Below are 26,846 nucleotides of genomic sequence, written 5' to 3'. Positions count from 1 at the left end.
AATATATCCATGTAGCCAAATATAGCCAAAAATCTAATTACAATTAAATGAAGTTGAAAATGTTTAATACCATTATAATATCTCCTTAATGGTTAGCTAGAATTTATTTAATCTAGTGCTTAAAACAAAATTTAGGATTTTGAAACGAATATTTGGAAATAAAAGCGAAACAAAGGTTTTGTTGTGGGTTGGGTTGGATGTTTAAGATAATGTAACTCCGAAAACATGCTACATTTATTTCATGTACCCTAACAATAAGTAATATATACTTATACAGGGTGTCTCACGTAACTGGTTCATTAGAACTTTTTAAGGTTCCACTATTCGTAGTGGTTTGAAATTTTGGTAGCATAGGTTGTTCATTCTAAACTTTCGATCTAAAATATTTTCAAGATGGCCACCCCTTCCGGTCTACCGGAAGTAGACCACAACATCATTATTTTAAATGGAATGCTATAGTTTTTATTACACCTTTCAATTATACGTAAAAAAATATGTTGACTTTGATAAAAGTTGTTGGTACCTAGCGTTTTTTGTTTTCCAGTTATTTTGATTTTAAGTGTTTTTTGACAAATTTCACCATGGTCTTTAAAAGCCCATATCTTAGCTAACGATCATTCAAAAAAGCTCTGCATTGGCACGACTACTCTACAGATGCTGCCAAATAGATTGTCATTTGTTGTATCAGAGAATCTTATACAGGCTGGACAAAAATTGAATTATCGTTTCTCAATATTCAATTGCGAGAAAGTCGAAAATTTTAAATGAAACACCCCATATTTCTTTACCCTATCAGAAATGGAATTTAATTCTCTACAAATTATCTATAAACATTCCTATACCTATTTATTGTAGTTTCCCTGATATTGGAAAATTAATCAAAATCAAACATAGAATCCCAAAGCTCGTTTGTGTTTTTGTTAGCAGGCCAAGACATTTTGACAGTTCATCGTTTAATTTATTTAAATTATTATTGGTATTATTTCTACAATTAACTATGGTTGAATAACCTTTAGCTTGCTCGCTTTTATTTACCAAAAATAACCAACAGAAAAACGAATAAATGAAACAATGAAAAACAACAATTTAATAACAGAAATTAGAATGAATAACATATAAAAAAACAAAAACTTAAAATTATAAAAAAATTAAAACTGTTCGATATGCTGACCATTCACCATTAAACATTTTTCAACTCTTCTTTCGACTTCTACGGTTGTCGCCCGTAGAAGTTGATCGCCATCAATAGTACGTAGTGCACGCATCACTCTATCACGCAACTCTTGTCGTGTGTTGATCGGTGAATTGTACACTTGATTTTTTAAGTGACCCCACAAATATAAATCCAATGGTGTTAAATCTGGAGATCGTGGAGGCCATTGCCATGGTCCATTTCTTCCAATCCACCGGTCATCAAACAAATTGTTTAATTGTTGGTAAATTTGCCCTGAAGAGTGTGCTGGAGCGCCATCCAGTTGATACCAACAATTTACAAATGTGTTAAGAGGCAAACTTTCTTTTAATTTTGTCTATTAACATTACCCTCCCTCGAAAATTTTGATTCATCCGTCCAAATAAGTCGCAATAAAAATAAAGGATTTTCTTGAATTTTAACTAACATAAATTCGCAAAATTGCTGTCGTTTTATGTAATCTTCCGGTAAAAGGCCCGGTAAAATATTGTATGCATTTTGTATCGGCGTAATATTCGATGCAATGATGGGCGAGATATTCCTAGAGATTTCACTTTATTTATTAAGGAAGTTTTCTTAGCAGATATTACTTACCTAAATCGACCGAGGCACCTCTTACTGAAGAATTTGGGTAAGCAATAAAATATGATAAGACATTTATTTCATTATCTTTATCACTGGTGATAGGGAATTTACGGTTTCTTGTTGTTTCGATGTTTGTAGAACTAAGAAAACCCTTTTCAATTTTTCGAAATTTTTTTTTTGTGATAGGCGTTAGGTTTGGATATCTCTCATTAAATGTTCGACACGTCCTATCCAAAAATTTACTACATTCGCCATGAATATAAAACAAATTTAAAATATCGGCGTTGGAATAATTTGCCATGATATACAGTGACTTTCACTCATGATCAAAAGTAAGTAACAACAACAATAACACAAATATGGACCAAAAACTGTCAAAATTTCATGGCCTTCTAATAAAAAAAATCAAACGTTTTCCCGCATTCCGTGCATGCTTTGATTAATTTCCCAATATCAGGGAAACTACAATAAATAGGTATAGGAATGTTTATAGATAATTTGTAGAGAATTAAATTCCCTTTCTGATAGGGTAAAAAAATACGGGGCATTCCATTTAAAATTTTCGACTTTCTAGCCGTTGAATATGGAGAAACGGTAATTCAATTTTTGACCACCCTGTATAAGATACTTTGATACAAGAAATGACAATCTATTTGACAACATCTGAAGAATAATTGTGCCAATTTAGAGGTTTTTTTAATGAACGTTAACTGAGATATGGGCTTTTAAAGAGCATGGTGAAATTTACCAAAAAAGCTTAAAATCAAAATAACTCGAAAACAAAAAATGCTAGGTACCAACAACTTTTATCAAAGTCAACATATTTTTTTATGTATAATTGAAAGGTGTAATAAAAACTATAGTATTCCATTTAAAATAACGAAGTTGTGGTCTACTTCCAGTAGACCGGAAGTGGTGGCCATCTTGAAAATATTTTAGATTGAAAGTTTAGAATGAACAACCCATGCTACCAAAATTTCAAACCTCTACGAATACTGGAACCTAAAAACTCTCTCTTCTAACAAACCAGTTACGTGAGACACCCTGTATACTATAATATATACAGCGTGTCTCACGTAACTGGTTCGTTAACACTTTTTAAGGTTCCAGTATTCATAGAGGTTTGAAATTTTGATATCATAGGTTGTTCATTCGGAACTTTCGATCTAAAACATTTTCAAAATGGCTGCCACTTCCGGTCTTTCGGAAGTAGACCATAACTTCGTTATATTAAATGGAATGTTACAATTTATATTACACTTTTCAATTGTACATAAAAAAATATGTTGACTATTAGAAAACAATTAAAGACAATTAAATGGTGTAATAAAAACTGTAGCATTCCATTTAAAATAACGAGGTTATGGTCTACTTCCGGTAGACCAGAAGTGGCAGTCATCTTGAAAATATTTTAGATCGAAAGTTCCGAATGAACAACCCATGCTACCAAAATTTCAAAACTATACAAATAGTGGACCCTAAAAAAATTTTAACGACCCAGTTACGTGAGACACCTGTATACACTGTGTACATAAAGTATGAAATCAATTCGATAGAAATTTGAGGGATATTCTGCCAGAAAAAATTCTTGAATATCTATGTTATATTTTTTAATGAGCATTTTTTGAGATAAAATTGAAATGTACAGGTGTCCCAAAATTGAGATACCATATGTTGACATTTTAAAATAAGAACCCCCATTTTTTTGTTGCATTTATGGATTCTACGTAACTTCTGAGTATTTTTCATGTAGTTGTCTTCGAAAAAATAGCAGTTAAAAAATACTGTTACTAAGCAAGTTTTCTTTTAGTGTCGTCGAAGAAATTAAATTTACAGTTTCCTGTAAATTACGGTTCTATTACTAAAAATTGAAAAAACATATTTCTGATATTTGAAACAAATATATTTTTCGGACACTCACTGGAAATGGCCTATATTTCCTTATTACAAATCGTAAAGAAAAGTACGTCATTTCTTTATAGCAACCAAATAAACAATTAATTATTTATTAGAATAAATATTAAGCGTACAATTATTAAGGTTAGAGAAGCTTATACTTGATGTACACTGTTGTAACTGTAAATCACCACATGTTAGTGACGATTTTGATAACACCTCCTGATGAACTCTTGATGAATCACTACTTGATTTTTTTTGTTTGGTTGCTGTAGTGAGGGAAACGGCAGAAACGTCAATTTGATTCTCGAGCTCGTCGTGTACTTTTTAAATAATTTCTTATAAAATATAGGTGGTAATTCATTTAAATTGAGTGTCCGAAAAAACTTCATGTATTATTCTCTGTAAAAAAGTATCCATATAATGTCGTAGTTATAATACTCCACCTATAATAATAACCAAGATAATTGCACTTATTGGTTTTACGATATTTTCAATTTTAGCCTCTAGGGGAAAAACAAAAGACGATAGCGCTATGAGGTTTTCGGCATTAGCAGTTTCTCGAAAAACGAGATCATGACATGTAAGCTATTTTTTTTCTAACTCTTATAGTTTCCGAGTTAGCCTATTCGGACATGGAATTTGCACCACCCTGTACACAATAGAATTGTGTCGTTTGTAAGATTTTTAAATGCAGTAGTATTCATTTCTTGATAATAATTTTTGTGAAATAGGCATCTGGTTTGGCATTTTAACGCGTCATTGATTTTTTTTTATTACTGTCTGTTGAATAGGTATTTTTTATCTAAAAAAATACTTCGGACTTGTTTGAGAAGAAGGTTAAAACATGATACCTGAATCGTGACTCTTTTTTAAAGACGCACGGTTAAGCTCGAAAGCTTCTAGTTCTAGATCTAATAATAGAGTTAGTACTAATATTAATTCATAAAAAATAGTTATTCTGAAAAATTGTAAACGATTGATAGTTTCAAAACTAACTTTCAGTATTCACTGTCAAATATCCGTAGACACTATCCTGTATATTAGCCATTTTATTGAAAATGCGCAAATATGCGCAATTTATTTTTTTGGGAACGGAAAGTATAGGCTTGAAACTACATAAAAAAACAAATTTCAACCTGGGCTCTTGTGGGACTTTTTTTGTAGCTTAAATTAAAATTTAACATTGCAAATAAAATCTGTTCATGAACAGTGTTGAGAAAAAGATAAATAAATCCAGCATTCAAGAAGCTCTTACAGTGTTGCATAAGCAACACATACAGTATAAAATTATAGTGAAATTTCATAAGGGTACAACTTTTAATATGTTTACAATCGTTTCTCAATATTAATTAAATGTTTTTGGAAATTGATATTGAAAGTAAGTGTTAACTTTGGCCGGTAATTTCCAACTTGCTAACACTGTGCGCTGTAGAAAAACAAGGGAAAATGAACGTGGAGAGTTCCAAATGGTGGAGACAAAAACAACATAGATTTTGTAATATCGAAACACAGACAAACAGTAACGGATGTCTCAGTCATAAATCAATTTTCTGCAGGTAGTGATTATGAAATGGTACTAAAGCTAAGGATCAATATCATATCAACGAGTGCTCCTTAAGGAACGAGGAAATGAATAGCGGTAGAACAGGCTTTATTTCGATGTTGCCTGAGTTGGTCCCTTGTTCTTTTTTTTTATAAATAAAATTAGCGAGATACGTGCGAAAATAGGGAAAAATTTTCTCTAAAATCTAATTTTAATACGATTACTTGACAAATATCATAAAATTATGAGATTTAAAAAAGTGTTAGTAATGGAATATGCAATTGTTCTGCCATTTAATTTTACACTGCATTTTTTATCACATTTTAAAATTCAAATATTCATATTTCTTAATTAATATTTTAGTAACTCATTATTTATGTTCATGTTTTAAGTCGGCTCGTCTATTAATTAAAGTAATAACTACTTGTTGTGGAATGTTTAGTAAATGTTTATACTTTGTTTTTGCATTTGCTTTAAATAGCTTACTGCATAAAAAAGGGATTTATTTTTTAATAAATGCTAATAGTATTAATTAAAGTTAAATGAATGTACTGTTTAATTAAAGTTCAATCAGTACTAATTAAAGTACTGATTTACAAATGAGAGACAGACAAAAAGAAAGAACAAAAAAATTGACCAATATAGACAGAATGGCATATTTCATTATAAATATTTTTTAATTGTTAATATCACGAAAACTACTAAAGTTAGACATATGACATATTCCATATGACAGTTCCATTTAAAAACCTTATGGAAAAGCTTTATGAACACGCTGTATGGTGTATCTAATATCTTTGGATACTATCAACTACCTACTGGTTATGACTATTATCTGACATAGTTTAAAAGCAAAATGGGCAGAAACGTCATTTTTACATCGTTCTTAAATAGAACCTACAACGAGCATATTTCGGAAAAACAATTGAATATTTCAGGAACAGTGAGTTTGCAACATATACGGTTGTATTAGCAAATTTAGTTGTATTCATAATTAATATGATAAAATATACAGGAGTTCAATATAAACAAATGTACATACTTGTCGTTATGCCTAAATGCAACACCCTGTATAAATGAAAATAATTTTACGTTATAGAATGTGGTGAGTCAAACAACTTTTGTATAAAACATTTTTTCTATCTCAAATGATTTAGTAACTATCGTCCGCCAGATGACGAGATATTCAAGCAGTACATCAAGATGAGATGTACTGCTTGGATGGTACATGGCCACGAAACGGAAGCAATTGCTCATCGACAGTAACAAAATCTCCCGGAATATACGTCTGTTTCAACCGTTGAACCCAATTATCAAAAATAAAGCGAATAGGAGCAGTTTATCTTTTTGGTTTTCTCTTTGCTCTTTCTCGTCGAATCGTAGACAACGGTTGATGTCGTTGAATCGGCTAATTGCCATGGTTGCAGCGAAAATTGGGTGGCCATGTTTATCATTCCACAATTCTTCAATACATTCACCCTTAGAACGATAAACACCAGCTAATAAAAGCAATCCATAGTAAGCACGCATTGTGGTTACATCGACAGCTAACCATTTTTCTCTATAGCGACGAACGCCATACAAATTCGTCATTTCAACGACCGTATTTTCAAATGGTTCAATAAATAATAAGAACAATGTGCCTGATATACGAGCGGTAGCAAACGGTGTTGGACCTATACCACAAACAATTCATCGAATAGTTTCAGGACACGAGAAATACGTTATATACGCACCTTGTTTAGAAGCAAAGGAGGTAGAACTATTAGAACGAGCAATTGGCATTGATTGTCTAAAATATTGTATTGTTTTATCTTTTGATAAAAACAATACATCTGAATCTATAACAGCCGCCTCTCTTGTTTCTTGTTCAATGAAGTCAACATCAGAATCGTCGGTATCATATTCATCTCTTGCTTCATCTTCAACTTCATTTTCACTTGGAATATAGTCGTCATCATCCTCGGTGTTAGTGTCATCACTACCAAACTGATCAAACCACGATTCATCCATTTGGTAAATGTAGAATAATAAATTCGAGTGTATCACCAAATCAAAAATATTACACGTATTTTTCTAAACGTTTCACTAAATGAATTGTTTAGAATGAAATTTTTATTGCAAAAACCTGTTACGACAACCTGTTACAATAACATCTGCTTGCAAAGTCAAAATTGGGACCTAGTAAAGTGTCACTTTACGTTGTGTCAATCTGACACATGAAGTCCGGATTAAGGATTCTTTTTTTTCCGGCTACTAGGTAAGAATTATGGCAAAAACAAAAATGGAAATTTAAAATAAATATGAATTCGTTCACTGAGCCAAAATACTATACTATATATAGTACAACATACTACCACAGAAGACGTACTGGTTAGATACGTAAAAAAAAAAGTTGAAAATGCAAAATGTGAAAAGCTTTGCTCTAGAAGACCCGATGAATATGTATCATTTAAACAATCTATTCCGACAGAATTCCGTAACCAAGCTACACAACCGGACTTTTAGCCAGTGGGAGTTCGAATGAATCTTTTTTAGAACGAATTTACAAGAAAACGCATCCAATATAACCCAAAAGAATTTCGAGGAAGGCGAATCAGTTTTAATTCACGGAAAACTTATTGACACCAGCACACAGAGTGTTTAGCCTATGGTGCAGCTACTCAACATTAACATACAAGGGTTGGGGTGTACAATTGATCTTTTTCAAGTAATTTTAAATAGTACGGATGTAGAATATGTTATTATTACGGAACATTGGTTAAACGATGAAGAATTACGTCACGTCAATTTCACCAATTATAGAGTTGGGCCAATGAATCACAAAAAGAAATCATTATTATTGGTATACAGGGTGTTAATAAACAAACCTTACACACGCTGGCAGGTGATAGTAGAGATAAAAACAAGAAAAAAATCCTAATACACATAGATCCAATACTCATTGGTTTTCGAGATATGGAATTTTTAAATTTTCATTGTCAGCTTTAAATTTGCGATATCGCGTTACCATTAACGCGATAAAACAACAGCCGCAGAAACTGCATGTCAATAAACATTTTGTGACTTATTCTTATTTAAGCTAGCTTATTTTCGCAATGGTTCAATTTACATTTGCGGAATACGCCGATATGCAGAAAAAAATCCTAATACACATAAGTCCAATACTCATTTATTTTCCGAGATACGGCTTTTACAAAAAAAAATTACAACACGCAACGCATTTAGCACACTCGTTATCGCGGAAGATTTTCAAACTGTCGTCCTTCCTCTTGTAAACAAAGTTGCACTCGTTGTCGAAGAGAATTACGCACTCGATTGAAAGCAGTTTGATTTCTTAGTTGCTGGCAACCGACTACTATTCTCTGCCAAAGTTCATCTTCTGTATAAACTTCCGTGGCATAAACAATACCTTTTAAATGTCCCCAAACAAAAAAATCCATTTCCATCCGTTAGATCAGGAGATCTTGGTGGCCACGCGACAGGTCCTCCATGACCAATCCATCTGTTTTCGAATCGTTCGTTTAAATAGTTTCTTACGTTTAGCGAAAAGTGGGCTGGGGCTCCATCATGCATAAAATACATGTTTCTAATAACGTCTAATGGCACATCTTCCAGTAACTCGTTTAAATTGTCACGCAGAAAGTTCAAGAGGATTTGACCATTTAACCGATTCGGTAAACGAAATGGTCCAATTAAAAAATCACCCACAATGCCGGACCAGACATTTATCGAAAATCCAAATTGATGGTTTCTAACATGAGTTGCGTGCGGATTTTCATCAGACCAAACATGCATATTGTGGAAATTAAAAACTCCATCACGCGTAAAACAAAATCTTCCCAAGCAAATCTGGATTTAAATTACATTCATGTATCAGCCATTGGCAAAATTGGATACGGGGACGGCAGTCCGTCTCTAACCGTAGATGATTAATCTTCTGTAAGTGATACGGATGAAGTAATTGTTCTTTAAGGGTCTGCCAAACAGATACAGGATTTACGCCGATAGTTCTACTTATTCGCCTGGTACTCACGTGGGGATTATTATCTACAGCTTGCAAAATATTATCTTCGGTGTTTGGCGTGCGGACTGTACGAGGTTTGCCAGTGTCTGATTTTGGCGGCTTAAAGCATCCTGTTTCTCTGATCCTACGGTCGACTTCTTGAAAGGTTGGATGAGATGGAATATGCCTCGTAGGATATCTCTGCTGGTAAATTCGTCTAGCTTCACGCGAATTTCGACGAGCTTCGCCATAACATAAATGCATATCGGCGTATTCCGCAAATGTAAATTGAACCATTGCGAAAATAAGCTAGCTTAAATAAGAATAAGTCACAAAATGTTTATTAACATGCAGTTTCTGCGGCTGTTGTTTTATCGCGTTAATGGTAACACGATATCGCATTCAAATTTAAAGCTGACAATGAAAATTTAAAAATTCCATCTCTCGAAAACCAATGAGTATTGGACCTATGTGTATTAGGATTTTTTCTTGTTTTTATCTCTACTATCACCTGCCAGCGTGTGTAAAGTTTGTTTATTAACACCCTGTATATCGCCCTCCAAGCGGCGATTCTAGTGTATTCTTCGAAAGATTTCAGGATTTACTACGCAATATAGAAGATGAAATGCTAATTAAGAAGGTATTCATTCTAGGTGACTTCAATATTAATGTACAGGTGTATAAAAACTACGAAGTGATTTTATTACAAGATTCATTACTAAGTCACAATTTACGTTGTGTCTTTCATGAGACATCAAGAGAAACTGCAACGACTAAGTCATGTATAGACAACATCATTATCAATTGGAACGAAAAACAAAACGACAGAGAAACGTTGAATCTTCACGTGTCCCATCATGCCCAATTATTAAAATTGTGTAACAAGAACAATAAAGCTGAAACGAAAAAAAAAGTTATTAAAAGACGGGACGTAAGTGATTCAAATGCTTACTATTTTGCTGCAGATATGTCACAGTATTTCTTTTCTGAAAATGTGGGAAACACACCAGCTGCAACGTTCTCTGCCTACTACACCCACCTCATAAACATCTTCAACAAGTACTGTCCTGAAAAAGAAATTCCTACAATCTGTCGTAAAAAGAAAACAGAAAATCTATCAACACAAACTAAAAACAAAATGAACAAAGTTGAAATCCTGGGGATTTTTGCACAGAAAACAAAGACGAAGGAGGCAAATGAAATTTACACGAAATACAAAAATTAATTAAGAAAGCTAATAAAGCACGAAAAACAGATACACAATGAATTTGCAATACAGCTAGCAGAAAACAAACAGACAAAAATGTGGCAGATAATAAATAGGGAAATAAATTCCACCAAAAAAAACGGAGACCAATTCATCCATAACACCCGAGGAATACAGCGACTATTTGCAAAATATTTGCAGCAAAGTTGATCTCCATAAGGGAAACAGCTATATGAACGGCTTACAAATACGAAATGACGACTCTTGTTTCCTAAGACCGACAGACATTACAGAGGTGAAAGATGTAGTTAAAGGATTTAAATCAAAAACCGCCAGTGACTTTTCTAAAGAAAACCATAGATGGCCTTTCCACTCAGTTGGTGTACCTCATTAATACGTGCCTCAAACAAGGAGTATTTTCAAGCGAACTCAAGGTGGCTAAAATCATCCCAATTTATAAAAAGGGCGATACAGATAAGGGGGAAAACTTCAGACCAACCTCTATTTTATCAGCAATTTCGAAGATTTTTGAATGTATCATAGCGGAGAGAATCTCAACGTTTTTTGAGTAAAGAGATTTTTTTACTGAATATCAACAGATATTCAGATATCGTAAGGAAAGATCCGTAGACACAGCAGTACACGAGACTGTCAACAAAATATTAACAGCGATAGATGAAAAGAAATTTGTAGAATTGGTAGGTGTCGATCTGTCGAAGGCATTTGACTGGATTAATCACACATTGCTCTTGGATAAGTTGTTTTATTACGGGATACCGGGCGTAGCCTTTGATATTCTAAATTCCTACTTGGCAGCTAGGAAACAAATCATAGTGATTAATGGTATGAAATCGAATTTGACCGATATTCAGTTAGGGGTGCCACAAGGTTCAGTACTTGGGCCTTTATTATTTATCATCTACGCGGATAACACCACCATCGTAACAACTGGAGAATCGCCAGAAGATCTTCGAAATAACATTTGCGAATCGATGCACAATGCTAAACAATGGCTGCAAAACAATGGCCTAACATTAAACGAGGAGAAGACGCAAAAAATCATGTTTAATAGAGGATATGAGAAGGTAGAATGTAAATCAATAAAATTTTTGGGGTTATATATAGATGAGGAACTCAAGTGGTCTATTCACGTAGAAAACACTGCAAAAAAGTTAAACAGGGCAATTTACTGCATAAGGAAAATCAGAACTACTAGTACCTTGGAAGCTACTACACTTACATATTTTGCTAGCTTTCACAGCCGAGCAACCTATGGTATCCTTTTCTGGGGAATGTCTTCGGCTGCAGAACGAATTTTCCTACTGTAGAAGCGAGCAGTGCGTGCACTTTTCAATCTAAAAAGCATAGAAAGTTGCAAAGAATATTTTACTAAACATAAGATACTTACCATACCCTCTGTATTTATTTTCAGTTGTATAACAGCCACCAGAAAGAAACTGTCCAAATTAACAAAAACTTCCGATCAACACGACTATTCAACCAGACAAAAAGACGATCTACGTATTCCACGTTACCGGTTAGCGAAGACACAAAAGAACGCTGACTACTGGGGCACGAAATTTTACAATCACCTGCCGCAGTTAGTTAGACAGTTGCTGTTGAAGAAAATAAAAATATAATAATAATAATAACAAATGCCTTTATTGGTGACCCTTAATGTGTTACAGAATAAATCAAATTAAATTACTCAAAATAAACTAATCCACAAACTACATCAAATTCAAAATTAAATCATTCAAATTTAAAACTATTTAAAAGTAAACTATATAAGTTACAATAAGGGCCCAAATGGTGCGATATCAGGCGCGGTGCCTGGTTTTCGTATCGAACCACGAGAAGTACAAAAATAAAAGTAAAAAGGTATATAATATAATAATAATAAACTATTACGTGAGAAGTAAACGCTGCCTGTAACGCCGCCGAAATGATGATACACTTAATTTTTTAAATGCTGATGGAATGTCATTATACACCTGCTGAACCGTATAGGAAAATGATCGCGTATATAGGGTTAACCTATGTTTCGGTATAACAAGAAGTGATTTCCTCCTAATGTTCACATTATGAACGTCCGTACGATGCCTAATTCTGCTATGCAAGTAAGATGGCTTTCCGCTGCAGAGTAGTTTGTGTATTAAACAAGCTGTATGTAGTCGCCTCCTGTTAGCCATGTTCAACCAGTTAGCCATAGACAAGGTATGTGAGATCCTATCGTACTTCCTAACCCCATATATGTATCGCAGACATGAGGTTTGAATTAACTGAACTCTCCTCGATGTTGCTACAGTCAAGCAAGGTCCATAAAGTATATCGCAAAAGTTATTATTAATGCTTAACATAACATCTTTTTTACATCGCGCGGCAACAAGCCGCGAGCAGGATACAGCGCTTTGAATCCTCCCACAGACTTCCTAATCAGAAAGCTGACGTGAGCATCAAATCGCAGAGCAGGATCAAGCACCACCCCAGACTCTTAACCTCAAATCCCATGTATTGTTAATGGAGATTTTACCATGGAGGTTATTTGCAATAGCCTCTCTCTTGTCACTAGGCCCGAACAACAAAATTTGTGATTTGCTAGGATTAAGGTTTAAACAATGCTTAAAGGCCGTATCCGTAACTATACGTAGGTCATCAATGACCATGCCAATTATGCTTGAAGTATTTTTGGGACTAAAAGTATGATATATTTGAGAGTCATCTGCATATAAATGGTAATTGCCGGTTATATTTCGGAAAAGTTGAGATGTATACAGAATGTCCCAAAACTCAACGTCAAGCGGGCACCGGGTAAGAGGCCAACCCATACCTGTTCTGGTAAAAATAAGAAAAAAATTCTATGTCTCTTAGTTAAGTGGTAATAGACATACTTTTGAAAATGTTAAAAATCGTTCCCGTACTTCATATCTTTAGGTACTACGGTCAGAAACATTCGCAATTTAATAGTGATTTTTTTAATAATGTATTCCTAATGAACCATGCTACTATAGCAATCACAAATCGAACAACAAAAGTCGTTAGTTTTGCAAAAGAAGTATTAGTTTGATTGAGTTAAGGTTGAAAGAATTTATGTCTATTAAGTTTGATACACGATTTCTAACCAAAGGAGTAGTACAACACCCTTGGCAAGCTATTTTAAAAGATGGCCTGTTTAGTCAAGATTACAAAATGGTATAACACTTGCGATTTTTCTTGTCATAAAAAATATTATTGCCTGTTTTTCTGCAAAAAAACACGTTATTTAAAAAATGTATACTTTTGTATGTAATTTGTATTTTCTTTTTATTTCCTCTTAACTTTGTTAGAAGATGTTCCAGTCAATATCTACGAACAGCGTGTATACGATAAAAAGAAGCGGTCCATTTTACTCCCCTGAGGCACTCTCCTAGAAACCCTCAGAACATATCTTACGCAAAATGCGTTATACCATAAATGAATGTTTTTTAACACCTGTTGCATAGGATTACATTTTTTTTCTTTCTTTTTTGACGTATTGTAAACTTTATTTTACACTCAATAAATTATTATTATTATTAACTCCACTAAATTTCCGGTCGTATAAAGTATTACTTTATTACTCTCGTAGTCAGCTATATCATCAATGATGCACTTCAAGTACTCTCAATCTTTACTTCAAGTACTTTACCCTACTGTAATGGCTTTCAACCCCTTTAAAGTTTCCTATACACTTTATAACCTCTTCTTTTTGCTTCAGCATTTTATTTTTCCACCGATCTCCACCTCTATTTTCTCTGAACTCCGTGCCAGCATTAATATTTTTTGCAATCCATAAGATTCTACGATAGGGCACCTCCAGAAGTTTTTCCATAAAAGTTCTACAAACCGAGAACGCTTGTCTGTTTGTGCAGATTTACATGATTAGAAACGTCAAACAAACTAGTGTATAGACATAACAAGATAATTTCTTACTTTGCATCTTATTTGGAATTACATTTCTTGGTAATGGAGTTTTTGCGTTCACGATATCTCTTTGGGTAATGCACTACTAGTAAATGAGAAAATCGTACATCCTGCTATAGTTTATCGTTATCGTTATAAACTGTCTTTTTGGTGTTTATTAATATTTGTTTTGGAATATCATTACATTGAAATTTCTTGTTATTGGGATGTACACACTTTTTGTCAATTCGCTTTTCTAAGTGTAGGTCTTTTGGATCGTACCTTAAATGAAATCCACAATCAAAACGTACAAAAAGGGGTTAGCAGTAAGATTTACCTTTTCTTCTTTTTTAACCTCGCTTTTTCTTCAATACGTTGCCGTTTTCTACTGCCGCTATCAGACACTTCTCTCAGTAATATTCCTTCCATTATTGTAACACAGATCGATGTTCCTTATGAACCAATTCGTCGTCTTAACACTGGTTTGATTAAAAACAACACAAATTGCTAACAAGAGTGGGGCAAGTACATGGACTCTGCTGTAACTTCAACCGTAACTCATATTATACGGACAAGTTGTAGTTTGATTTAGTAAACACTGATATGTTACGTTTTGAAACTAACATTCATTTGATGTGTACAATATAACGCGTATGTATCGCTTTGACCAGAATTGACGATGTATTGACGATATTTTGAAATGTGGAGATATTGCGTTTTGTAAAAAAACCTCATGGCTAGTAGTATATTTAATCATATTTTTGCTATTCCTGTTAATAAGGTTTTTGCACAGACCATTGCATGTATTGGGGTTCATCCGAATAGAACTTTATAATAATAAGTTTAATAATAATAATAATAAGTTTATTGTGTTATATGCCAGGGCTTACACTCGTCATATATAATTTAATACAATAAGTAAATTCACAATCAACAATCAAATCTCAATTACAATCCTGTCTTTCAGATGTTCCTCAACAAAAACGCTCTTATGACATTTTTAAATTTACTTTTTTGCAAAGATCTAATGCCCATGGGCAATTTATTAAATAAGATTTGTGCAATATATATGTGACTTTTTTGCGTTCTACTCAGTCGACAAAAATCAACGTAATTGTTTTCACGGTTTCTGGTCCCATAACTATGCACGTCGGCATGCGTGCTGTATTTGTCTTTGTTATCGTAGCAGTACAGAAGACACTCAAGTATAAACAAAGATGGTAGTGTCAAAATATCAAGTTGTCTGAAAGCGTGCCGGCAGTCATCTGTATAGTTAAGTTTAGCAATGATCCTCACCGCCTTGCGCTGCAAGCCAAATATATGGCCACTAGCTGGACTACCACCCCAAGCAATGACACAATAATTCAATATTGAGTGAATGAGCGCGAAATAAGAGGTTCTGGCCACCTCAGCCGACACAGAATTCACCAATCTACGTAGCAGAAATGTGTTTCGGGCAATTTTCCTACCAATAACCACCGTATGAGCCTCAAAATTCAAGTCGGGAGGACTCACTGTTATCCCCAGTAATTTACTAGAGGATAGTTTTGTCTAAGACTGAACAATGATTGGACCGTTTTGTCTTTATTTAAACACAATTCATTGGCAATACACCATTCGTTTGCCGCGGTCAGCAGTCGATCTGTGGAGGATATCACTTCCTCAAACTCAACACCCGTTACAGCAGCGTCGCGTCATCCGCATACAACAAACAGTTTACATTATCACTCAAATACCTAAGAAAATCGTTAAAGAAAAGAATAAACAAGAGAGGTCCCAATATTGATCCCCGAGGGAGGCCTCTCGTGACACGAACTTGATTGTCTTCTAAATCTGCGATCCATTTTTCAACAGGTTAGTTCGAATTATCACCAAACGTTGGTAAACCACTACGTAAATCGTTAATATTGAAACCAGTTCTTGATGCAGCCTGTTTTCTTTGTAACAACAAATTTTCTTTTCTTAATACTTCCATTTCTGTCTGTATCAGAATAATAATTATTCTGCCAAAATTATATTTTTTTAGTATCTGATTTTTCACTAGCCTGTACCAACTGACAAGCATCCTACATTCACATTTTGTTTGCCGAAAGGTCCTACGGCATTTCCGTTGTATTCTCTTTTTCTATTTTTGTGTTTAAATCTCCTATTAGGTAGTGATGATTTTCTTGGATGTTGTGGCGCTAGGTATGTCTTCGTAGAATTGTTCTATCTCTTCTTCTTCAGCTGTAGCTATATATGTATAAATATTTGCCATGTAAAGTAGGATACTTTTGGAGAAATATTACGCATTTCTGATATATTATTTTTCAGTTTTTTATGAATTAAAAACGCTACTTCTGCTAGGTTACTATTATTGGTCGTGGTACTTGCGGTATGGTACAAAGTATTTTCAGACGGTTACTTGGTGCAAATTTTTGCTTCCTTCTGACTTCGTACAAGCTCAGCACATTCCAATTTTTGCCCGCGATTTCTTCTTCTAATTCAATGAGGCTTGTACATTGTACGTTGCGATAATTATGTTCCTTAGGCAGCTTTTCCTGACCCGGAGATTGTTAGCACCCTCTAGTCGTCTACAGGATTGGTCACTGCCGTAACGAGCTAAAAAAAAGATATGTCTCATTGAAATTTTTTCATCATATAGTTTTTGAGAAAACAAATGAGTGGGTCAGAAGTAAAGTGAACCAAGTCCACTTAAGTTCGTTTCGAGAAAACGGACCGTTTGATTTCGATCCATTTACTAATTTTTTGTAATAGGCAACGAAATTTTTAAAGTTGATATTTTTTATAAATAAGTATCTACACTATTGTTACTTAGGTGTTATTTAAAAGAAACTTTATTATTTTAGCTATACAACCGGTTAAAAGAAAGAAATGTGGACTTAGTTTACTTTTCTTCTGATTTTTTTTTACCGCAATTCGATCAAGTCCAACTATTAATACGGTGTGAAAAAGTAATAACAATTTCTTTTATAGAAACATTTTTCTTAAGGAAAATGTAAGAAAAGTAGTACAGTTTATAGGAGTTAACCTCACAAAAGAAATTAAAATACTAGAAAAAACAACAATTTTATTCATAACGTATGTGCACAATCATTCATAAATAACGTCATATTGTTCGGTGTCATTACACTCCTCTGGAATTTCACTCGATCTAGTATTCGTTTGAACAGGTAATGACTTATAAAAGTTGTGGTAGATTGGAGGTATGAAAGGAAGTAATGAAATCATATCTTTTTTCTTAATATCAGTTATACGGCGCCTAGCGTTGTAGAGCGGTTTTTGATCTATTGATGCCAACGAAGAAAGATTTCTACCATTTTTGTTGTTTCTTTTTATGTTAATTTCTTTGAATGGAAGTAAGTTATCAGCTGTGTCCTTATAAAATATTGAAAATGGGTGTCCTCTTTTGAACGGAAGTCGTTGAATCTTCAACCAATTTACAGATTCTTTGTTGGTATTTATTTTTCTATTAGTAATGTGCTCTAATAAATCTTTGGTTGACAAAAAATCATTGAATTTAAGCTCAGTGACCTTATATGGCGTTTTCTTTCTTGAGGTTTTAATTATTTTAATCCAGTCATCTGGGCCATAAAGCAGTGAGTGTTTACTATTTTTTTCTATGACACCAAAATCCGCGTCATTTGGCAGATAGGAATGCCCAGATATCATGAATATCACATTAATTGTCTTGGCTGCAGTAGACGCTTCATTGCACAGCTTCAGTAATTGCACTGATAAATTAATATTTCGATTTTGCCCTCCGCAAGTGTCGCAGTATAAAGTTATTTCAGTACAATTTTTAGCGTTATTTTTTAAATGCTTGTAAAGCACTGTAGATATTTCTTGCGAACCCTTGCCTCCCTCTGTTTCATTCCATACAAACATTTCAGGTGGTCCGGAATTAATTGGATGAACACCGCAATTATACATGTACAAATTTCGTTTATAATAAGCGACGGACGTGGTTAGTTTTGGAAATGCTAGAGCCTTCTGCAAGTCAAATGTACAAGCATAATAATTTTCTGAAACTTGTGAAGCCTCATTCTTCAACTCATTTCTAATTTTTTCTGCTTGAGACAAATGCATTTTTCTTTCAGTCTCTATTTTTGTTATAATAGATAGATCCTTTTCTGAAGCCAAAGCAATAATATTCCATTGGTCACATTTCTTGCATGTGTCTTTGTAGGGTATTTTAAAATGCAAATTATACCTTGTAGTGAAAACATTATAGTAATATTTTTCCTTACATGGAATTTTTCCTTCTAATTGACATTTGTCTACATACAATTCGTATATTTTCTTTATTGACAATTCGGAATTTAAATACACTGGAAATAATTCACGAGCACACCCTATATAATCTGAACGCGTGAAGATAAATCCATAATATTTGCGGAGTACAAAGCTTTACTGTAGACGAGTTTATTCAGCGAGTTTCGAGTTGTTCCGTCGCGGCATTGTTGACTGAGCCGCCCTTCCAAGTGGAACATTCCGTCGCTATGGAGACCGAAGGAGATGGAAAATACCGGTCGTTTTTAGTGTGGTGTGAGGGACCACATTGTTATCGTACTCTGTGCACAATGGATGAGCGATCGCGTTACTTAAGCGAGTTTGGGCGAGGAATGTTTGTGGGTATGTACATTGAGGGTGTATCGTTCCGTGAAATTGCGCGTCGTCTCGAGCGGTCGTTATCGGCAGTGCAACGGGCATGGCGAGAATGGTCTGAGGTAGGACATAGGTACCTACAGCCGCGGCCGGGACGGCCCTGCGCGATCCCAGCACACGAGGATCGCACTCTTGTGCTCAGCGCTTTAGCGTCGTGTGCGTCCTCCTCAAGGCAACTTGGAGCTGTTTGGCCACCGGCAGGGGAAGGCTCACTCACTACGCGAACTGTATGGCGGCGTTTGGTAGATAGTGGACTGCGCGCGCGTCGTGCGATAAAGCGGATTCCAGTAACACCCGAGCACCGCAGCATACGTCACGAGTGGGTCAACGCTAGGCATTAGTGGGTTGCCGAGTAGAGGGACATTTTGTTTTCCGACGAATCAAGATTCGAATTGAGCACCGGTGAAGCGCGAATTTTAGTTCGTCGGAGACGTGGTGATCGTCTACTCGAGCAGTGCGTGCAAGAATGCCCTATCCACCGACAACCGAGCATTATGGTATGGGGTGCTATTACACATGGTGGACGTACATGTCTGCTGCGTGTATAGCAGACCATGATGGCTCAACGATACGTAGATGTGGTGCTACGGTCCGTTGTGCTTCCCTATGTTCGGCGGCGTCCAGGTCTCCTATACATGCACGACAACGTCCGAACGCACATCGGGCGTATTGTACAGACCTTTGTGGAAGAGCATCGTATACGAATGCTTCCTAGGTCAGCTCGTTTTCCGGATCTGAGTCCAATTGAACATGTTTGGGAAATGACTGGTCGGAGACTTCAACGTTATCCTGCTTCCCCGGCTAACGTTTTGGTGCTATGGAGGCGAGTTGAGGTGGCATAGTTGGCCATCCCTCTCGCTACAATACAGCGACTTATAGACTCCATGCCACGTCGTGTAGCGATGGTACGCGAAGCTCACGGGGGATACTCTCGTTATTGATACTACTTTAGTACTACTTCCATACCAAATTTTATTCCGCTAGACACACGCGTTCAGATTATACAGGGTGTGCTCGTGAATTATTTCCAACAGTGTATTTCCTATTAGGATTGTGATGACGTGTGTAGTGGCTGGTAAATGCAGGGAATGACTCAATATGAGATCGGATTTCAGTTTGATCAATTTTGTTACTTGACGGATGCCTCCCACGTGAATCCAATACAGCATGTACCTCATGTTTTCTTAAGCACCTGTACACCCTACCCCAACTGAGGTTTATGGTATTCAAAAAATATTTCTTACAAACTAAAGTGCTTTTATCTTCTAGATCGAGATAATATTCAAAAGTACGTGACCGAAAGCCTCTACTTCCATCCCTAATACGAGATCTTTGTGGTACTTTGATCTTTATAGCGCCTCGTAGAAATGTATTTTGCTTTGAATAATCTTTAAGCTTCCAAAACATTTCGCGCTGCTCTTCTGTCACTTTATCTTTACATTTCGCTGGACACTTGCAATCATAATTCTATTTAAATTGTTTTGCCGGTATGGATTTACCTTTACGCGCAGTGTAGGCTTGACCACTATTTCTGAGTAACTTATTAACATTTTGTTTCCAAGAATCTTCATCTCTTTCTCGCTTACGACCTATTTGCTTATATCTTTTCTTTCTACTGGTACTAGTGCAAGTAGAAGGTACATCATCAACAGCACTATTACATTCTTCTATATCTAACAGCGAAACTGACGAAATAACAGTTGATACTGTTTCTTTATTATTATTACAAAAATCTAAAATATATAGTAGTTTTATTATGTTGGAAACGTGTGTATTACACAGTAAAATTTCGTTATAACGCTCCCGTTCATAAGTTTTCACGGTTTTAAGCGCTCTTATTCTGTGATCCCGGACCCAAATGATGATTTTCCACACAAAACTAATTCGTTATAACTTATAACGCTCCGAATTCCCGGTTATAATGCTTCGATGGAGATATTTCGTCACCCTAGAATTATCTTGTGATATATCCCAAAACGTCAATATTGGGGAAACTGGACTTTACGGATTTCATTACTTTTTTATACTTTCTTTTAATTATATTATCAAAAATCTTTACTCTTCATAAAGATATATATAAAATGTAATGCAATTCGTCGTCTGTTGTATGAATTTTGAAGAAATGTACTGAAAATTTGAAATAATTGTTTTGGATTTAGAACAAATTTCGACTTTTTCTTATTTCTAGAAAAATATATGGGATATTGCACATTTTTTTATTAACTAATTAGTCTATATCCACTTGTTTTTCGAAATAAATTCGCCTAAGGAATTCTTTGATAAAAAAACAAATTATATGAAATAATTTTAATTCGAAGTAATGAAATCTATAATTATTAACAAGAATTAATAGATAAATTCATTAATAAGTAATTTTTCTAAAACAAAAGATTTATTTTTTTATATTATTTATTATTGTATTTTCTTAGTTTATTCAATTATTACTGCACTTTTTTTATTTGAAAGCAGTGCATTATAAAACGCCTTTTCATCTTCATGTGGCACATATGACACAATTTCTGAAAGATGTTTTCTCTTTAGTTCCGGTATTTTAAACTCCTGATTCGCCTGGAAGTTCTTCTGAAACTTGTTCTTCTGCTTGATACAAAGCTATACATTTCCGCTTTTGTAAAATCACCTTCAAATTTTTCTCGAAATTCGATATTATTTATATTACCTTTATTATAGATTATATGTTTCAGTCTAGTATAAGGAATAGTTTTATAATTCAAAGTTTTTGAAATCTTTTGAAAATGGAAATAATTTTTTGGCTGCATTTGAATGACTTTAAATTTTAATTTCCAAGATGAGGGAATCAATAATAGTTGCCGAACTAATGAGATGGGACTCCAAATTTCAATGTTGCGGATATGTTTCTCAATTAAACTATGTGCATTATCGATTTCTTGAATATTTCCATGTCCTGGTTCGTTGAATTTTTGTTTTATCGTCTCGAGATCCTTACTTTTTATAGAGTTTAAAAAATATTGTAAGGCGAAGGACATTATCGAATTTTTGTTTTGTGGAACGCAACTGTCAGACCACAGAATAAGGCTTTTGAGTTGAGGATTATCAATCATAATTTGCGTTAGGATTTTAAAAATTGCAGCAGCAATATGATTCGCCCCACGACCTGCTGAAAATTCGTGCCAAAGTGCATTGTAGACTACTTTTGTGTTACTTAAATGCGCGGTTAAGTTGTAGCACGAAAGTTTTGTCTTATAATAGAAATTGGAAACATTAGCTTTTGGAAGTGAAAATGTGTTTTGTAAATCAAATGTCACAATCCCAACTTGAACATCATTAAGAAATCTTGTTCTATCTCTATCTCGTTCGTTCTTGCACAATTCCTTTTGACGGATGTGGTGATCGTGTTTATTAATGTCGTCTGGGGAAGGTTCTTTAGTGGTTTTGAATAATTCACATTTATCACAAAGATCTTTTTTAGGTTTAAAAAATCCAATGTTAAATTCATTATTGAAGATATGAGAATATATATTAAATTTTACTGGAATTTTAAACGAAGACCTGTAAAATTCATACATTCTTCTGAGATTGAGTCCTCTATCCAAATACTTTTTACTAGTTTGTGCTCTACAATAGTGTGATTCTACTGCTGGGAAGCTACCAATATGAGCTCTTACTTTGTCTTTTTGGTCATCACTAATAGTTTTTTTGCAATGTTTGCCATGTTTAGGACTTCTTGGTACATTTTCATTCATATTATTTTTGAAGAAATAGTAGATCCGTTGTTTGCTTATATTCAATGTATTCAGAAAATACTCTTGGCAAACTCGAACTTCCACTCCGGATACATAGAAATAGTATTTATAGCTGTATGTTTTCTTACTAATTTCTTCTTTTGTTCTTTTGCGTAGCGATACAATACGTTTGACATGCTGTGAGTAGAAATGGAGTTTACGTTTGCCATCCAAATTCCAAAATTGATTATGGAAGAGAGGGATCATCTCTCTTCTCCATTAATTGCTTGTGAACATTTGAAACTACATTTTTCCGTATGACATGTCGCAGTTTTTACTTTCTTTTTTGGTTTTAAATTTCCTTTACAATCTATGTATTCTTCTCCTCTTTGCCTTCTGTTCTTTCTTATATTTTGTTTCCACGAAGAAGGATTTCTTTTACGTTTCTTGTTCAACTTCTTTATTCTATCAATTCTATCTTCATCAACTACGTTTTCATCAACACTTCCATTAGAATTATTTTTCTTATCTACATCTAATCTATCATCAGCATCGATTAGATTTGAGTCATTTAATTGGTTACTAAAAAGTGGCAAATAATAGTTAGAAAAGTTAGATTAGAATAGGTATTATTGTTTATTTACCTCAAAAGTTCGGAACAACAACTAGGCGATATATTATTATTAGGAAGAATATAACTCGTCGTACTAGTCATTATTATGTTTTGTTCTTATTAATATAAAAAACACTCAAAAATATAACGAGAATAATAAATGTCACGTTTTCAAATTTAATAACGCAGGAATTGACAGTTGACAGAAATGCACATAAGGGCGCCCCTGGCGGCGGAATCAATTATTAAAACTACCGATTTTTAATGTCAAAATCCCCAAAACAAACTGAATGGATTTAGCACAATTTTGTTATCATATAGAGTGAGAGGATTTAGAACAAAATATGACGGACTTGGTTCATAGAACATTATAATTCTGAGTTCATATAAGGAACAACATATTTTTCAAAATATTAACTAAATTTTGGATATAGAACAAATAATTAGTAAAAATTTGGATTTGAACCTAGATAATTCTAATGTCTGAATAGATTTAGAACAAGCTATTTTTGCTGAAATTTTCAATTTAATTTTCTTCAAAAGTACCAAAATGTGATTTAGAACAAAATAATTCTGGGCTGACGATTTGTTACCGTCTCTTTTTGAAAATAAACATATCTGTTGTGGTTTTCAGATTTTACAAAAGTAAACTTTTTGTTTAAACGGATAGAAATTTAAGTTAGTAAGTTTTAGCATCTTTATGATTTCTCAGTTATAGCGTTTTCCCGTTTATGGCGCTCTTTTTCTTATGTCCTTAGAAGAGTGTTATAACGAATTTTTACTGTTTATGTACATACCATGGTCAGAAACACTTAAGTCTTCAAATTCTTTATTAGAACCTGTGTTCAAATCCATCACTAAATTAACCACATAAGAAATTCACATGAAGATTAAAAAGAGCTGTCAGCGACAGTTGAGAGTTCTGACTTAGCCCACTTTATCACAGAATCTTAAGCTACTTGGACTTGGTTCATTTTTTCAATGAAAAAAGGTGCAAATCATTCAGTATTAAAGTGAACTAGCGTACGTTATTGGTAACCTGATGAACTAAGTATTGAGTAAGTCAGCACATAAAATTATAACTATTCAAACGGACCTAAGTATACTCTTAACTAAATTTTAGAAAAAAATAGACTTGGTTCACTCTCCTTCTGACCCACTCAAATAAAAATTAATTTTTAAATTTCTTTTGAAATGTTATGAATTTTTAATTAAAGGGAGAAACAGTTTTCTCAATAAGACATGAACAACTTCACTCCTTCGATCCATACATAGGTCGAATTCATCCAATAACCGATGATATTTACCCAAAATTTGGGAAAGCGTCCATAAATCTCACCTCAATCCGAGAATCTGATGCAGGATGGTTTGAGTGTCAAATTCTCTTTCCCAATAGGACACCTCAATCGACTAATAATGGGACGTGGTTCTATCTGACAGTAAATGGTAAACACAAGATTTTAACAAATTATATAAGTTTCATCTTAATTTTTAATTCTTTTTAGGTGGAAATTTACTACGAATACCTCCCGTTAATCAAACAATTATGGAAGGAAGCGAGGCTGAGTTTAACTGTGTAAAAAAAGACGATGATACACGCATCATTTGGTACAAAGACCGAATACCTATTAAAGAATTAGACGATATTTTACAAAGATCTTGGGTAAACGAACGTGGATCGCTAACGATTCGACCAACAACAATGGGCGATTTAGGTGAATATGAATGCGAAGCAACAAATTCTTTAGGAGAAGTTCAAACAGCTAAAGCTTTTCTAAACGTACAATGTAAGTGTTATTAAAAATTATCTTCATTATCATAAAATTATCCTCATTATTATTACCACAATGAGCCATTTAATGCATTTCAAGGTTATCCGGTTCTATTTTAAAAAATTTATTTTAATTTTCTTACAGATAAAGCAAAGGTTATTTACGCCCCTAGAGACATTCATTTGCCGTATGGTCGTTCAGCCCTTTTAGATTGTCATTTTCGAGCAAACCCACCCTTAACTAATCTTCGTTGGGAAAAAGACGGTTTTCTTTTCGACCCGTACAACGTTCAAGGTGTTTTTTATCGCCGAAACGGAAGTTTGTACTTCAGTAGAGTAGACGAATCTCACAGTGGTTATTACACCTGTACACCATACAACGAATTAGGTACGGAAGGACCATCACCCAGCATCCACGTCATCGTTCAACGACCCCCCGTTTTTATAATAACCCCACACGGTCGTTATCAAAGAAAATTAGGCGAAAGCATTGAAATTCCTTGCGATGCTCGCGTTGGTGAAGATAATCATAAAGCAATCATCGTTTGGTATAAAAAGGACGGGTCTTCATTACCAGTTGGAAGATACTCAATTCGAGATGGTAATTTAACGATTGTTAATATACAAGAAGAAGATCGTGGGTTGTATCAATGTTCGGCAACGAATGAAGCTGCTACGATTACTGCAGAAACTGAATTGATTGTTGAAGATATCCAACCGAGAGCACCGTTTAATTTGACGGCTTTTGCTTATGCAAATTCGGTGCATTTAGCTTGGATGGCCGATCCAAAAAAAGCTAGTTCAATGATTGAATATAGCGTTTGGTATAAACCTGTGGATACAGTCGATTGGAAAACGATAAAAATCTCATCAAAAACAGCTTTAGAAGCTACGATTTCAAATTTACAACCAGGAAGAGAGTATGAATTTATGGTTTTGAGTAAGGATGATGAAGGTAACAATTATGGTTGTCGAGAATAAATAAATAAATATAAAAATTTAATATTTTAAAGGTGAAGGTCTTTTTAGTAAGACTTTGAGGGTGTGGACGAAAGGTTTAAGTCCAGATGTGAATCGAATCGCTCATTTCGGCCAAGAACTCGGTCCACCTCGTGATATTAAGGTTCACGCAACTGAAGATGGTTATTTAGTTACTTGGGATCCGCCTACGGAAGGATTAGAAGATCTTCGATTGTATATTGTAAGATGGTTGCAAGGACCTAGAGAAAATTTAATTGGAACTGCGGAAACAAAGAATACTTCATTTTTTGGTAAGTACATATTTAATATTTAATTATTTTTTTAAAATCAACAAATAACAGCAATATTTTTTTTAGTAACTGAGTTAGAAGAAGGATATGAATACCATTTCGAAGTGATCGCAATGTCTTATAACGATTATCAAGTGGCTAGTAATAAAATTTCGTATCTGATACCGGCTTATAGACGAATAAGATCTCTATCGATAGGATTAATCACGGGAGTTGGTTTTCTTGCTTTAATTGTAGCCGGGGTGTATTTTGGAAAGAAAAAATGGTGCAGTTCATATGGATCTAATCCCACAAAACCAAATTAAAATTTGGTTTATTATTAATTTAAGCTAATTTGTATATTTATTCATAAGAATTTTTGTTGATAGCTGATGTTTAATTAAAATATTGTATATTTTTGGAGATTATTGTAAAATTGATCTTGTAAATTATTTTTTATTTAATAAATAAATTAGTTATGAAAAAGAAA

At 34.2% G+C, this 26,846-nt stretch overlaps 2 protein-coding genes across 2 annotated transcripts in view; one reads left to right on the top strand and one right to left on the bottom strand.

Annotated features, from left to right (window-relative positions):
* The window catches only part of LOC111417423 (borderless), a 27,701-nt gene extending 855 nt beyond the window's left edge, over positions 1 to 26,846 (top strand). Inside the window, exons 2-6 of the mRNA XM_023049693.2 lie at positions 24,553 to 24,781; positions 24,841 to 25,122; positions 25,252 to 26,061; positions 26,120 to 26,377; positions 26,444 to 26,846. Of these exons, the coding sequence (XP_022905461.2) occupies positions 24,553 to 24,781; positions 24,841 to 25,122; positions 25,252 to 26,061; positions 26,120 to 26,377; positions 26,444 to 26,682 (1,818 nt within the window). The 3' untranslated portion in view covers positions 26,683 to 26,846. The remainder of the gene's footprint in view (positions 1 to 24,552; positions 24,782 to 24,840; positions 25,123 to 25,251; positions 26,062 to 26,119; positions 26,378 to 26,443) is intronic.
* LOC139431724 (uncharacterized) lies at positions 22,560 to 23,489 on the bottom strand. Its single transcript, XM_071199830.1, has 2 exons — positions 23,367 to 23,489; positions 22,560 to 23,304 (listed from the first exon to the last, which is right to left on the bottom strand). Exons 1-2 carry the CDS (start codon positions 23,435 to 23,437, stop codon positions 22,986 to 22,988), a joined length of 390 nt encoding a protein of 129 aa, XP_071055931.1. The 5' UTR covers positions 23,438 to 23,489; the 3' UTR covers positions 22,560 to 22,985.

The sequence above is a fragment of the Onthophagus taurus genome, chromosome 11 (genome assembly GCF_036711975.1).
Source record: "Onthophagus taurus isolate NC chromosome 11, IU_Otau_3.0, whole genome shotgun sequence".
Lineage (NCBI taxonomy): Eukaryota > Metazoa > Arthropoda > Insecta > Coleoptera > Scarabaeidae > Onthophagus > Onthophagus taurus.
The sequence above is the reverse complement of the archived record's forward strand: the minus strand, read 5'-3'. Positions and strand labels throughout refer to the sequence as shown.